This window comes from Falco naumanni, chromosome 13 (assembly GCF_017639655.2).
Source record: "Falco naumanni isolate bFalNau1 chromosome 13, bFalNau1.pat, whole genome shotgun sequence".
Lineage (NCBI taxonomy): Eukaryota > Metazoa > Chordata > Aves > Falconiformes > Falconidae > Falco > Falco naumanni.
Genome location: NC_054066.1, coordinates 29,745,149 through 29,760,892, shown reverse-complemented (window position 1 = coordinate 29,760,892; position 15,744 = coordinate 29,745,149). Strand labels below are relative to the sequence as shown.

The 15,744-nt window shown below is 42.8% G+C and overlaps 2 protein-coding genes across 14 annotated transcripts in view; one reads left to right on the top strand and one right to left on the bottom strand.

Moving 5' to 3' along the window:
• The window catches only part of MED12L (mediator complex subunit 12L), a 150,752-nt gene that overhangs the window by 99,144 nt on the left and 35,864 nt on the right, over window positions 1–15,744 (top strand). For 10 of the 12 annotated variants that reach the window (XM_040613264.1, XM_040613266.1, XM_040613265.1 and 7 more), the window contains 7 exons: window positions 5,876–6,023; window positions 6,600–6,718; window positions 7,886–8,029; window positions 8,567–8,730; window positions 9,001–9,132; window positions 12,168–12,395; window positions 14,929–15,070. In XM_040613264.1, the coding sequence (XP_040469198.1) occupies window positions 5,876–6,023; window positions 6,600–6,718; window positions 7,886–8,029; window positions 8,567–8,730; window positions 9,001–9,132; window positions 12,168–12,395; window positions 14,929–15,070 (1,077 nt within the window). The remainder of the gene's footprint in view (window positions 1–5,875; window positions 6,024–6,599; window positions 6,719–7,885; window positions 8,030–8,566; window positions 8,731–9,000; window positions 9,133–12,167; window positions 12,396–14,928; window positions 15,071–15,744) is intronic. The other 2 variants (XM_040613257.1, XM_040613255.1) reach the window with 1 other exon arrangement.
• P2RY12 (purinergic receptor P2Y12) lies at window positions 862–14,247 on the bottom strand. Of its 2 annotated transcripts, none has more exons than XM_040613273.1 (3): window positions 14,238–14,247; window positions 4,776–4,961; window positions 862–3,085 (listed from the first exon to the last, which is right to left on the bottom strand). In XM_040613273.1, exon 3 carries the CDS (start codon window positions 3,058–3,060, stop codon window positions 2,041–2,043), a length of 1,020 nt encoding a protein of 339 aa, XP_040469207.1. In that variant the 5' UTR covers window positions 3,061–3,085; window positions 4,776–4,961; window positions 14,238–14,247; the 3' UTR covers window positions 862–2,040. The 2 variants fall into 2 exon arrangements, with proteins under 2 accessions (XP_040469207.1, XP_040469206.1); XM_040613272.1 differs by lacking the exon at window positions 14,238–14,247 and adding an exon at window positions 10,650–10,801 and having other exon boundaries at window positions 4,776–5,051.

The window sequence follows — 15,744 nt, the reverse complement described above, 5'->3', positions numbered from 1 at the left end:
TATGTATAATGTTGGAATCTAGTACATTTCTCTGTAAACAGAATTTTTTGTATAAGTTTAACTTAGTCATGTGATTTGTCTTTTATTTTCCTGTCAAATGATGTGACGGAGGGTTCTGGCTCCTTGCTGCCTTGCGGGAAATGGCTCACGTTCAAGCCATCCCTTTGTGGGCAGACATGAATTGCTTTTTGGGGTTCTCAGGCTGCAGCTGTATTGACAGTAAGTTTGTGCGTTAGCATATACGTTGTGGTTAATGTAGGTATGCATGCTGATGTTGTCATTAAATGGCTGGCAGAAAGCAAAGAGCCTTGAGGATGGCCGGGATGAAAGTCACCTTTGCCATTGTCATCAGTGAGAGCTGTCCCTAGCTGCCTGCCCCGACTTCTGTTCATTCAGCAGGGATTCTGCAAAGCTGAGAGGGTCCATTGCAATACCCCAGGACTGATGTCCAAAGCAGCATCTTCCATGTTTTCTCCCAGACTGGCCCCTTGGCGCTGTTCCCAGCTGCCAGAGGCAGGTTCCAAGTATCCGGTCAGTGACTGCTGGATGGCTCGCAGGTGGCTGTAGGATCTGTTGTCCGAACAGCTCATCTGATCAGCAAAAGCAGCTGCTAGATAATTACTACTCTCTCTCTCTCCATGTTTAGGTACAAAAAATGGGGGGAATGAGTGCTGGGTGGGGGGCATCAGCTGGAGTTTATCAGTCCTGGGCTCCGTGGGGCTGGCTGTGGAGAGCACGCTCTGCGGTGACCAGCAGCGCCAGTTCCAGGGAAATAATGGTGCCCTGTTTTCTGCAGTGTAACCCAGTTACTGATTGTAATTAGTGTCGGTGTATATACCAGAATGAGCAGTGCACAAAATGTTTTGTAAAATATTTAATTCGTCCAGGCAGGTTTTAAGAGATGCATAAACTGTAAGGCTGAGTGCTAAAGTAAGTGAACTGTCTTTCAGCTTTTTAGGAAATGTGGGTATCCGTTGTAAAAACACCCAGTGCGCTGCCAGGCACAGATAAGTACCAGAGAAGGGTCGACAGGCAATGGCTTTTGCCAGGACTGAGCTCTTGCATGATGGTGAAATGTATTTCTGAATTGGAGCTGTTTTGCAGTGATGATAAATGAAGCATAATTTATTGCAGTAGCCTAGGGTCTTTTTCATGTGTAGTTGTTATGATTCCTGAAAAGGTTATGTACCTGAAAATACATTCCTGGTTTTCTTTTTCAGCTTTCCCAAATGAAAAAAAGGAAGTGGTTAAATTTTTTGTGTAGTGCAAAAAAGCTTCCCTTAATAATCAGTAAAGATCTTACTATGAGTCTGTTTTTCCCTAAGACCTAAGTATTCTGTAAATAGTCTTTGTATATTTTCTAATATTACACATTGTTCTTTATAAAAGTGTACATTTTTGTTTATTCATATAGCAGGGTAAAGTATTTGAAGATTTAACTCACATCAAGATAAGCCTGATTATGAAATAATTTCCTCTGACATACAACTATTAATTATTGATCAATGGATTAAGAATTGCAAGCATATAATTAGATAAGCAAAATTTTATTGTTATCAAAAATCTGCAAAGATAAACGGTTTATCTACATGTCCTATATTTCTGTTTGTCTGCCAGCTGTATACAAGGTGACAACTCCCTGCATTTAAAAATCACATTTACTGTGGATTTTGTTTGCATTTTCCAGATCTTGTGTTGTCATGGATTTTACTCTGGCCCAAGCTAAGTTATTTCTGTAAAGTCTTTGCAGTTCATAATCTCATCTGTAGTACTTAATGACTCAGGTTTAATTTTTTTCCTTACAGCTCCAACTAGAAGTTAAAACTTTTTCCTAGCAATTCTGACAGGTGTGGAGGTGGTGGTCAGGCGGTGCTCTTGTTTTATTCAAGCTTTCTAGTTTTTGCAACCAGTGATGTTGGTTCCAGGGTGCTTGTGCTTCATCTGTAGGACAATTTCTAAGGAAGTTGGTGACTCTAGATACTCTTTGCGGAATTTGTGCTGCTTTTGCCCGCCAAGAACAGGTATGGGTGGTTCTTAGCTCTAGAGCGGCGTCTCATCTGTGTCATCTCCTTCGTTCTGCTCCTTCATCCGTGCTCCGAGTTCTGATGATGCTGTGTGCTTGCACATCATGTCTATCAAGGACTTTCTAAATGATTTGCAAAGGAAAAAGTATATGAATGGATCTAGGCAAGCATTCAGTGATGTCAGCCACAGCGTGCTCTCTTTCAAGTAAAACAAGGTGTTCTGAGCAGAGCATTCAAAAACGTCTCTTGTTTGGCTCAAAGTGTAGGGGATTCTAGTAAAGTGGAATGGCACAAAACAAATAAAGAACACTGCAATAATTATGAAAACCTTCAGATTTACAGTCTTTTGGGATGCCTTTCCTGTGCATCTTGTCCTTTTATAGGATTTGTACAGTTCTTTACTTATAAGTATGTAGCATACAACTATGACTGCTAAATTAACCCAGAAGATAAGTTGACAAATATAGTTTACGATTTCGTGCCAGACTAAGCCAAACTCAGATTTCAAGAAGGCACACTTTTTTACGCTCTTGGGTGTTTTCTTCTTGTTAGTTAAAACCATGTTGGGTAATGAGAGAGTAAACATTGATATCCAAATTGCTGTGGACAGGATCTTAGCACCTAAAAGGCTCCTTGGTGTTGACGTTCTGAATGGTGAAGTGGCTTTCTGATAGCGATCAACAGTTATTAGACCAAGAAACAAAATGCTAATGTACATGGTGAAGTAAAATACAACCTGAGTGACCTGGCACACAAATCCTCTCAGTACCCATGATACTAATTTTGCATCGCTGAGGATTTTAAATGGAAAAGTCAGGATCATGAGGAAGTCAGAAATGACAGTGTTCTTCAGGAAGATGATGAAATTGGATTTACTGGATATTTTAAAAAAGACCCACATTGCCAGGCTGTTCATGATGATACCCACTAGAAACAGAATTGTGTAAAGCAAAGGAAAAATTACTTGACTGATTTTGTTATCACTGGTGCAGTTGCTGTTGTTTCTAGAGTAGCTGAAGCTGGTTGTGGCTTTCATTTGCACTTTGTCTTTTCCCCTCTCCCTGTAAAAACAAAAAAATGAAATCATGAGTTAATCTGTCATAAGACTTCAACCTTTTTACTCTTAATTTTTGCATTGGGAGCATTTCTGTGGGGATCTTGACTGCTGTAGGTTGTGTTTTATTTTGCTGGGGATGTCAGGTTTCTACAGGAGAAGAGTGCTAGATGTTGTCATGCTTGTAAGGTAGCCTGGTTTCATCTTCCTTGGCTGAAACGTTGAGGTGCCCTTCCATCCCAGCCTCCCGAGCTCCCATCCCAACCTCCCAAGCTTCCATCCTAACCTCCTGAGCTGCCCACGCAGCCTCCCCGAGGCCTGCAGTCAGGGCTGGGCAAGGGGCCAGCACGGTGGTGGGCTGGGGGGGCGGCATGGCTGGCGGCACGCTGCCTGTTCCCATCACCGTGTAGGTGATGGCACAGCTCTTGCTCGGTGCGGCTGTGCCTGGGGGCCTGGGCTGTGATTTCGCTTGTCTGACACACGTGTGCCCAAACTGTCTCTCTCCTCCCAGGGAGGAAGGAGAAACGCCCCTTTCAGCATCTTCTTGGGCACGGGAAGGGATAGCATTTAAACTCCTTTTGACTGGGGATGTAACAGTGCTGGGCTGAAGTAAAAGGAATCAAATACCCCTTTTTATTGTATTTCAGCCTGGCTGGCTGTCAGTCTCTCCCAGTGGTGTTATTTCAGCCTCACTTTTAGTTGTCCTTGAAGCTGATCCCTGCCACCCCCTGCCTGCCCTTGCTCAGACCTGGGAACAGCTGCTTGCAGGCTGCCACCATTTCACCCGGGTATTCAGCGGGTGGATGTGGCACCCCACAAAGTCACCGTTTGTTGCTTCCAAGGGGAAGAAAGTGGGAGAGGAGTACCGGCTTTTCAGCCCTGTGTACTGGCACTAGGGCAGCTAACGGCGTTTGCTACTTCAGTGGCTATACATTTGCCAGCAAGGTCTGAAGATACTTGTAGCTTCATTTATGTAGGTGTTAATGGATACCTTTACTTCTAATGTGACGGTTTGTCCTGTCATTTTCCTAAATCGCTTGCTTTACCAGTGCTGTGTGTGTTGCAAATAAATTTAGAGCTTCACTGACCTGAGCCAACATGCAGGAGCTGTGTGGGATTTTGCAGCGATCACCTGCGTGAAGGTGCTGTTGAGCCCCCTGCGTAGCACTGCGCCCCTCCGAGCCCACCCTGGCCACAAAACCAAGAGTTCCTCCGTTGGCTGGTTGCCCACAAACACCAGGAGGCTGACATCTGCCTAACTGATAACAGGGGCCGGGTTGAAAACTGTTGCTCTTACTCCAAAAACCTTGATCAGACCAGGTCTGATGCAGCCCGGTTGCCTGGGAAAGCCAGGCAGGAACGCTGAATTGGTCAGTGTTGCGTTTCAAAAGGAGTAACGTTCAGTTGTGTAGCGATGCAACTGTAAAAATTGCTATATTTCTGTATTATCTCTGCCTTTGTAAAAATAAGGCACTCGGGGGAGTTCATGCTTTGTCAGCTAGTTCCCAGACATCCCTGACATCTTCCTTACAGAGCTCCAAGGCTTTATTTCTGTCTGTAAGACAGAAATAAATTGTCTGATGCTTTGAAGCGCATCACGGATTCAGCTGCCAAGTCTGACCCTAATGAAGTAAGTACTCCCTAAACATGCACAAATCAGACACCTTCCCCCCAGCCAAAATCAAAGAGCAGATTACCGTAGGGTGCTGCTGAGAAGTGATGCAATGCCTGGGTGGCTCCTGCGGTGGGAAGGTAGTGTTGCTGAGAGAGGCTGCTCGCAGTTCCGCTAGCGCCTCGCCATGCAGGCCTGCAGGAGCGTTCATGCGTGAATCCCTCGGAGCCAGGAGAGACTGGAGGAGCAGCTGTGCATCCCAGTGGGGAGACTTAGACCTTCCTCCGACTTTGAACTGGTTTCTTAGCCAGACAGCTGCAAATTCCAGGTGACACTGTCAGTGCTTCTGCTTTTGTTTCCTCTAGAAGAGAGAGAAACAGAATTTTAAAAATCATTAGAGGCTTACTTCCTGCTTTTGACCTACTAAGGGAGTCACTATTTTTAAAAGAGAGCGTGTGTTTTGTAAGACCGTGCAACTTTCAGAGCACAGAGATACAGTCCCGTCTACTGCCGTTTTGCCTTGTGATTCTTTAGTAGTATTTTTGTACACAGCCTTGTTTCTTAAGAACTTTTTAAGTAGTTGGAAGATGTAGTGCTTGCTTAGTTTGGAAAAGGTAAGTATGTTACTGAACAAAATATTTATACCTTATATGAATTGTAGAGGAGTGCTCCAGGTTTTTAAGTTATATACAGTGCATCAACGTTTTAGGATACATTTTATTGAAAGACTAAATATAAGCAATTTAAATAAACTATATGTATTTCAATTTCTTTGGGATGTACAAAATTGAATTCTAGGAGTTGGGCTGCATCTTTTTTTCAATTGACTTGTACATAATAAGAGAAATGTCACACGGTTTCTAGACATCTGTCTTCATTTTACTAATCTGCTACTGAATATCAGTCTAGGGGACAGTTAGGAGGGTCACCCGTATGCATCCTCTGTCTCAGTTGTTATAGATACATACTGGATTCATAATATCAGATCACATTTTTTCCCTCTGTATTTTTACCCTACTCTTTAGTGAATTCATTTGGCACTGTTTCCTCCACACTGGTAACCACAGGAGATCCTGCTTGTGACGAGGAGTTAGCTATTATTTATTGCAGTCTGAGCAACTTGGCTTGGGTTTCTGCAGGTGATAGCAGAAAAAAGTTACTTCACTCATGACCTGTTTTTTTCAGGATGAATCTTCAAGTCATGAGTGTAACCAGCGCATGATTCTCCTTTATGGCGTTGGTAAGGAGCGTGATGAAGCGAGGCATCAGCTGAAGAAGATTACCAAAGACATCCTCAAAATTCTGAATAAGAAGAGTACTACTGAAATGGGTGGTAAATGCTTTAATGCTGCTGTATGGTAGCCTGTAGCAAAGATCACAGGAGCTGTGAGGTGCTCGGCAAGTTGTCTGGAGCCGTGCATGTTGGTCATGTAATTTGGCTTTCATCCCCTTGACGGTCACTGGGTGAAGTACTGAACAGAGTCCTGCAGCACCAAGTGCGGTCTGCCAGCCACGCCAGGGCAGCCAAGGGCCACTCTGCTTAGAAATCCCCATTTTCCGTTATAACAACTTGTCTGTAAACACTTGCGTTAGGCTAAAACCTGGAAAATGAGATGCTGGCCAGTGAGTGATACATATTCCTTACCCTCCTAGTAAAACTGTATGGCTGTTTTTCAGTTTTTCTTGGGTGTTGGCTTTTTGCATTGGAATAACCTCGAAGTAGCTTTGATGCTGTTACATGCTGTGGCAAATATTTGTCCTGAGTATTATGGAAAACTGAGGCAAATAGGTTTTTATGTAGTCACGAGCTTTTGAGGAGTGTTGCTGTCTTTTAAATTGGTAATAATGCGAAACTACTAGGGCTCCTGCTTAAATATAAAATGACCAAAATAATTTTTTATCTCTTAAGTTGGGGATGAAGGGCAAAAAGCCAGGAAGACCAAACAAGAAGCATTTCCAACCCTAGAGACCGTGTTTACAAAACTACAGCAACTGTCCTATTTTGATCAACATCAGGTGACATCTCAGGTACTTCCCTCGTATAAAATTGTAGCCTTTTACATTCTGCTGTAGAGGTACCAAATAGGAAGCAAATCTAGGTTTTGAGAAGTGTTTTGTATATACCAAGAATTTTCAGTGCAGTGTTTCTTCAAAGGCAAGATTAAAAATGCTGCCTTGGTATTCTAAAATACCTGCTTCAGTAGATATGTGGGGGTTTGATTGTGTGTGTTTGTTGGGGGGGTGGGGCTGGTGATGCTTGCTTGTTTTGCAAGAAGCTTTCTGAGTTATTGTAGATGTCAAGATTTTTTTAATGGAAAATTTGAAATAAATTTTACATAAATTTCCATTAACAGCATTGTTTAAGGCTTGTTAGTAAATTAGGTACTAATTAACTAATCTCTTGCGTATGTGTAAGATATGTTACTGTATCTGTGTTTATAAAGACAGTGAACTCTTCTGTGTTTTTTGTGCAACACTGAGTGTGTCTATTTGAGAAGCTGGTAGATAATACAGTTTATTCTTTTCTGGATACTAGAATTTATCATCAATGTTTACTGTTAAAAAGCTGTATTAATGGCTGCCTGGAAAACATAAATAATTTGTTTTAAATGACAAGCCTAATTTTCCTGGTTTATAGTAGAACTTGTAAGTGTGGGAATGTATCAGCATAGGATTTCATCACTCTGCCAGGTGTTACTGTTTTAAAGTATATTTAAGAAAAAGAAAAAGAGGTACATGTTTGATACTTAATTTGTAAGACACCTTTGGATCTAGTCTTTTGAATGAATTTATTACATGTTTTGTTTGCAGGATAATGTGTTATTAATTATCTGAAAACCATCAATAACAAAATTACAATGCAGTAAGAGGAAAAGAAAAACTATTTTACCTCTTCTTTAAAGCAGAATACTCCACAGAATAAAAATTGGTATTGTAGAAGTTAAGAACAGCTTGACACTCAGCTGTAAAGCAGCAGAACACCATTTTCTGCTGTCAATTTTGAAAATAGAACGGCATTACAACTGACTTGCTGGATAGTAGAGTAATAGGTATATTTATGTACTATTTGTTAGTGCTTTTATCTGCAAAATGCTGTCACTTGCTATTGCTGCTTAGAAAACAGGATTTTTGGAGCACTAGTGTATTTGAGAAGCCCTCAGTCACCATGTGACATCTCAACATTTATTTTCACAGATCTCCAGTAACGTTCTTGAACAGATAACTAGTTTTGCCTCGGGAACATCATATCATCTTCCTTTGGCTCACCACATCCAGCTCATCTTTGATCTCATGGAGCCAGCACTGAATATCAATGGGCTGATCGACTTTGCAATACAGGTAAACAGAGTTCATTTTTGGGGAGGGTTACATCAGGATAAAGCTGTGATACATTTTCTGTAAAACCAGAAAAAAACCCCAGGAGATGGACTGCAAATTCTCCTGATTTGCTGCCATGTGCTTTTATCTGTTCCCGTTTCCTGACTTCTGAAACAGAGTGCCAGATACTTCCCTTTTGTCTTACTTTGACAGTTATAGAGAATCAATAGATGTATTTTATTTTTCAGTCTTTCAAAATTTATAAAATTCTCATTATTTTAGCACAAAGCATTTTAGGATGGGCTTCACTGTTTCAGACAGAACCATCATATTACACAGTAAAGCATCTGAGTGCCAGAAATGCCATGTATTTCTGAAGAGCAGTTCTGAGGGACAGTTCTTATACTTTAGCAGTTTGTTTTGTTCCCTCTTTCCCTTGTTCTCTAGTGAGTAAGGAATTTAATTTTGTTTTGCCATATAGTTTTCCCTTTATTTTTTTTTCTGCTTACTCTACCTGTTTAATTTGGAAATTCGTTGACTTTGTGTATGCACTTTCAGCTGTTGAACGAGCTGAGTGTTGTGGAGGCAGAGCTGCTGCTGAAGTCATCCAGCCTGGCAGGAAGCTACACAACGGGGCTGTGCGTCTGCATCGTCGCCGTGCTGCGACGTTACCATGCCTGCCTCATCCTCAACTCGGAGCAAACCGCACAAGTCTTTGAAGGGTTTGTGGCAGCTACAATTTCCCAAAAAGTATTTTTGGTCTTCTCTCTTAAACAAAAAATGGGGTTAGGTTCAGTAGTGAGACCGACTGTCACACTACTATTGGAAGGCTGTAAGTGAGCTCAGGTGAGCTTCATGTGAGTCCCCTTAGCCTGTAGATGCAAGGTCTGTCATCACATTGCCCAGCTAATGGTGGGGTTTGTGTGATAGCTAACAATGAGACACACGCTAAGGTGTGTTGCAACAAACTCAAAATGGTTTTATTTTTGCAGGTTGTGCGGAGTGGTAAAGCACGTTGTTAATCCCTCGGAGTGTTCGTCCCCAGAAAGGTGTATTTTAGCTTACCTCTATGATCTGTATGTGTCCTGTAGCCACCTGAGAAGCAAGTTTGGAGACCTCTTCAGGTGGGTGGTAATGGGATTTTTCTCACCGCTGTCTAGCCTGTATACTGATGTAGATTGCTGTGGTTTCAGTTTGGTTTGCTTTCCGTGGAAAATAGAATTGTCAAATCGTTGAGATAGGAAAAGGCCTTTATGATCAAGTCCAACCGTTAACCCAGCACTGCCAAGCCCACCGCTAACCCGTGTCCCTAAGGGCCACGTCTACACGTCTGTTAAATCCCTCCTGGGATGGTGACTCCACCACCTCCCTGGGCAGCCTGTTCCAACACTTGCCAACATATGCTGTTGCCTCTACCTTTACTGGTGCAATTCTATTGCCCGTGCCGGTGTGGCAGTGCAGTGTGTGGTCCTGAGCCTGCGAAGTCCTCGCTCTGAGTGGGTACCTGCTGTGGAGCAGCAGGGGCTGAGCCTTCCTTGCAGCGCTGTGGTTAGCTCAGTGGGGCGCTTCAGCCAGCAGCACTGGGGTGCAGCGAGCAGGCATGGGGAAGCGGGGGCCGTCCAGCTCCAGTGGGCTGCTGGGGCAGCTGTGCCGTGCAGCGTTGGACCCACCTCCACACACCTTTGCTTTTGCAGATTGTGATGTGACTGATTTGGTTCCTATAATGCATCAGCAAATTGGCTGTAATACATACAATATTGGGTAGAAAAATAACAAAATCTTAGCTGACGCAGCTGTAATATTCTATTAAATATTTCCTTTGATGTGGGGAGAGGCACAAACATGTTTGAGTTTGTGAAGTTTTCTGCTCGACTGTTCAGTTCCTTGATTTTAAATTAAAAAAATATTTTAGGTACCCATATGCTGTGTTTTTGGCTCCTACTTTTTAAAGGGGGAGTGGAAACCTTTCATATGCAAACGCGCGTCTTGTGAGACTTACAAACCACTTCAGTTACTATTTCCCCTCCTAGTTTATATACCTGGTTTTGGTTTGCATGTTTCAGATTTGTGGTTTTCATTTCATATAGGGAGCAGGAAAAAATTTCTCGGTAATAATATTTTAATAGGTTTACAAACACATGGGAACAGTAGCATTTAATAAGAGGAATGCTAGAAAAAAAAATTAGAAGAACTACAGTAGTGTCTTAGTCTTATGTTCATTTTTCTGCTTAAAACCTAAAGTTCAGTAACACAATAAAAAATAACATTTTTATTAATACTAATCAACAGTAGCAAATAAAAACATCATTTAGTAATACAGAGATACTTAGGGTATTAAATCCTATATTAAATAATAAACCCCCTTTTTCAGCCAAGTGGAGTTAGAAATTCTCTGAAAACTGGTAATAAAATTTATGTATTAATTTTTTAAACAGCTTTTTGTAAGATAATAGTGCTACGCTTGTTTTCTTCTTGGTTTCCTTGCTGCAATTGAAACAAAACCAAAACAAGTTGTCTGGCAACTTGTACATGGCAACCTTTTTGGTTCCTTTTTAGCATGCTGTAAGTCCAGCTATTTCTCTAAGACAGTTTAAAGTGACAATAAAGTACAGGTCATAAATGGTCAAATTTAGAGACTTACCTTCCATATGTTGCAGTGCTTCACAGTCAGCTCCTGATGTCATCTGCAGTATTTCTTGTGACCGTGTTTTACTAAGTGAGCTGCATGTTTTGGTTTAGTATGCTTGGTATATTTAGTTGCATTTGCTAAACTTCCTTTTTCTAAATCATTCCGTCACTTTTCCCCCCCCCCCCCTAAATCTCTTTTCTGACCACTCCCCCACCATTACTCCTTGTGCAAGTACAGTTTCAGAGGCAGCTTTGCTCACATACTTAGTATTGTGTCGCTTGGGTTTCTTTCTGTGACCCGTGGGGTAAGTGCAGGTAAATGCTGTGGTGTGGCAGTGTCGGGGATGTACGTGTGCCCAGGATGCCCGTTTAAATAGTGCCTGATATTTGGGGTATGGGCTGTTCGTTTTCCACTGGTTGGTTTTCTTTCTTTGCTGTCACGCTGGCTGTTAGAGCCAAGGGTTAACATCGGCCATTAATTACCCTTCTTGTAGATTAATTATCCTGCTAACAGCCTCTTCTTCCTGCTCTGGAGCATCCCAATGAGGAGCAGCATGTGCAGGGGCAGCGCAGTGGCAAGGGCCCCAGGGCTGCCCTCCAAGCCCTGCGTCCAGGCGCTGCTGTGCACATCGTGCTCCTTCCTCAGGTCACAGACGTCTGTCTTCCAGGCAGCACAGTGCTTCCTCTGTCTTTTGATCCAGGCGCTAGTGGAGTTCTAAGAAATTCCAAAGGTTTAATGTATTTTAAGTTAATTTCAATTGACAGATCTTTTCAGTAATGAGGATGTCTTCCCAGCTGGGATAATTACTGAAGTTTGTACATGTGGATGTTGTTTCCAGCTGTGGTGTAAGACCCAATGCTTGAGAGAAATGCCCCTTAGAACATTTTGTGTGTGAAATTTGTCTTCTTCATTAACACCTTTTTTTTTCCCCCTGAGGAAAGCCCATTAACATACAGGTATTCCTAGCCTGAAATATTTCTTAGCCTTTTGTCGTAACTGTTAATGTCAAGCTGTTACCTTCTCCATTTACTGATTTGATCTTTCAAAAAGCTGTCTGTTATGTCACATTATTACTAAATGGAAATTTTTAATTTAGATAAATTTTCTCATTTTTCCTTAATTAAGTCTTCTTACTGCCACTGCAGTTCGCTGTGTCATAACACATAAAGAGGGGGGGCAGCGTTATGAAGCACTGTTACATTTCACATCTGATGCTCCAGGAAGTCATTGCTAGGAAGGAAAGAGTGTGTGGTCCTCATCCAGCTGCTCACGATTTCAGTCATAGAAATGCCATAGAAGCATCTTAGAAGCTTGAGACTTTATCTGCAGGAAAACTTTAATGAAATTGATGTTTCAGCCTTATTTTCTGGTAGATGCTCCTTATCAGAAATGAGTTTGAAAATGTGTACAGAACGGTAACCAAACTAGGATTTTCCAACCCCACATGGCATGTTCCACAGCATTCCTGCAAAGTACGTTTTTTGGCAACTTTTTTTTTCTTTTTTTTTTTTTTTTTTTTTTTCTCCTCAGTAGTGCCTGTTCTAAGGTAAAGCAAACAATATACAGCAATGTTCAGCCTTCGAATTCCAATTTACTGTGGGACCCAGAGTTCATGCTAGATTTTATTGAGAATCCCTCAGCTCACAGCATTAACTACTCAATGCTGGGCAAGATTCTGAGCGACAACGCAGCCAACCGCTACAGCTTTGTCTGCAATGCACTAATGAACGTGTGCATGGGGCACCAAGATGCAGGCAGGTAAGGCAAACCGTGCTGGAATCAGAACTGGATGGATTTTTACATGACGTGTATGAGGTTTCCTTTCACCTTTTTGATTTGTATCTTTTTGCCATTGTTTTCATTCATTACTTTCTGGTTGCTGAAAATGTATTCAGTAAGTTTCCTCTGAGTGATTTCATTAAATCAATCTGCATAATCTAACAAAATGGAGGAACGAGTAGAAAGTATGTACTGTAAGACAGTCGGTAAGCTTTTTGTATCAGCAGATAGGCTGTTTGAGGCAGAACAGCTCAGCACAGCTTTTGCTCATTGGAAGCCTATAAATGAGGAAAGGTTCTGCATTAGGTCATTTCCTTCTGATACAATCGGTGTTGAATTTATTAAATGTGTAATTCATTTATTCTGAATTTCACCTTTATATGGAGTATGTAGATTCCCCCCCCCTTTTTTTTAAGGTATTAAGAGTTTCATTGGCTAGAAGCTGCTAGAGTTGTAACAGCTGACAGATTTTATGAGTATCTGGGACCTCATGGTGCTAGTTCAAGTCGATCTCCAGTGATGAGAGCTTGGGACGAGGTCAGCACTGCAGCAGGTCACCCAGCACTGACTGGGTTGTGTCCTGACACCATCAGGTGCCGGCTCCTGCCCCAGTCAGGTGGCCGCTTTGCCCTGGTTCAGCATGATGCTTCCTGGGTCTCATGTCCACGTTAGACCTTCTTAGATGAGCTCAAGGCACTGACAAGAAGTATAGCGAAGAAGCCCGGCAGTAAAACAACATCAGTATCAGGCTTTTGCACTGACAGTATGTTTTCTTTCATAATTCAGATGTTCTCTCAGTTGCTTCCTCCTTCCAGTGTGTAAACACACAGACTCTGCTGCCTTGCGCAAACTGCAGCACTGCAGCATTGAGACTGTTGTACCCTGGTTTTCTGTGCTGCAGTCAGTGGTGCAGGGTGAAACAGACACTGATTTTTGGATCAGTGGGAGCCTTTACCCCTGCTCCCAGCACCTCTGCTGCTCTTACACAATCAAAACCAGCAGAACCTGGTGTTCTGCTCTGATTCTGTCCCAATTTTTATTCGGAAGTTCTTGGGCGTGATTGTTAGGCCTAGGTGCAGCAGTAGCTGGCAGTCTTTTTTAAGGTTACTGACAGACCACAAAACTTAAGGAAAACTGGGGGGGGTGGAGTGTCTTTTCTGATTGATTCCTCCCCAAAGTGTGTGCAGTTCTATGTCCTTCACCCTGGCCTCAGTATGAAGCCACTTTGAAATGTCCAGAGCAGGTCCAGAGGAGGCCGCGAAGATGCTCGGAGGGCTGGAGCCCCTCTGCTGTGCGACAGGCTGAGGGTTGGGGTTGCTCAGCCTGCAGAAGGGAAGGCTCCGGGGACACCTTAGAGCAGCTTCCAGTGCCTGAAGGGGAATGGCTTGCAGCTGGAGGGGGGGACAGTCAGGTTAAAGGAAGAAATTCTGTGCTGGGGGGGGGGGAGGCGCTGGCCCAGGCTGCCCAGAGCAGCTGTGGGTGCCCTGTCCCTGGCAGGGCTCAAGGCCAGGCTGGACGGGGCTCTGGGCAACCTGGGCTGGGGGGAGGTGGCCCTGCCCGGGGCAGGGGGCTGGAGCTAGGTGGGCTTTAAGGGCCCTGCCGACACAAACCGTTCTGTGATTCTATGAAATGTGGCGCGTCCTTGGCAGAGCAGAGCAGCTGAGAGGAAGCAGTTTTGTAAGGACAACAAAAGGGAACATCTAAGTGTGGCCAAACAAGTTTCGCTGTGGAGCAGAGGAAAAATAACTTGCACTGGGATGAGTCAAGTCTTCTCTGTTTTTTAAAATGTTATGTAACTCTGAATCATACACTGAATCACACAGTATGCAATCTATGAAGTAAAATTCATTAATGCCAACTGATTTTGTGACTCTTCTCCCACCTAAACAGTAGGGCTGGCCTGGCATGGAGAGGGCTCCTGCAGTGAGACCTCGGTGGTGGCCTGGCACTGGGGAGGTGTGCACCACGCGTACCACGTTTCCATGACATTTTTGTGTGAAAGAGGATGGAGCTGCTGTTGGTGCAGCAGCGCTGAGGGAAGGCCAGAGCATGCCCCCATAGAGAGGGCAGGTCATCTGCCGTGGTGGGCTGCAGGCAGCAGGGTTGGGGTGCTCCGGTCCTTTTCCCGAGCAGCTCTGCGCAGGAACTCAGGGTGTGCAGGGTAGGGTTTACACAAAATAAAGACCCTATGCTACTGTAGGTTGGATGGATGCAAGTTAGGGATACAGGTCACATACTGGTTGTTTATTTTCCAGATGCTCTAGTTGTCCACCACTGAGTTAACACTAGGTTATATCATAGAATCACAGAATGGTTTAGGTTGGAAGGGACCTTAAAGATTGTCTAGTTCCTATATGTTGTTTGTACAGTAGCATAACCACATTTAGACATAATTCCCCACCTTAAGTAAGGAAACACTGGTTCTTCTGCCAGGCACTGATCTGCTTTGACCTAAACATGTATTGTTCATGAAAGGTCCTGCTTCTGTACTAATTTTTCTCTTCTTTCCTAGGATTAATGACATAGCAAACCTTTGCGCAGAGCTGACAGCATGCTGCACGGTGCTTAGCTCAGAGTGGTTAGGGGTCGTAAAAGCTCTTTGCTGCTCTTCAAATCATGTCTGGGGTTTCAATGATCTGCTCTGCAGTGTGGATGTAAGTTCAATGTCTTCCAAAATACCTGTTAAACCTATTTCCCTAGGATGTGCTTAGAGGTGTACTAACTTTTCTGTTCAATACAAAGTGCGGAGGACAAATTTAGTCCTGTATCCATTTAAGTTTTCAAGGCTTTTAGTGAGATTTCTGGTTGATTTTTATTCTTCCCTACATCTTCAGGGTTAATGTAGAATTTGGGTAGTGCTTAGAACTTTCTCTTTGTAATTTTTTGTTCTTTATTATGAAGTGATACAGTATATCAGAGATACTCTTCAAAAGGAGCAGGCATGTCCATTTATTTTTTTCTGAAATGCTGATGGATGTGTAAATAACTACCTCTGTTTTAAAGAGCCTGTTTTGGTGTTGCCTCTCAGATTGTAGAAGGGGTGGTACACTTTGCTGTTTCTTACTCTCCTGGTGTAAGTTACCATCGTCCTGTTAACGTTAGCAGGATTATAGTGATTAATGTTATCTAATATCTGATTCAATGTATTTACCTATAGTTTGATTATATATGCCTTTAGGAACAGATTGAGGTTGTGTACGTTGGGGATATAGTCTTGTCATAAAGCTAAGGAATGAGTATCAATGTTACCTGGTTTTATAGAACTATAAAATTTTCTCAAGTTTTCATAAGGCTAATGTTTTTTACTTCAGAATTCATGGTATTTGAA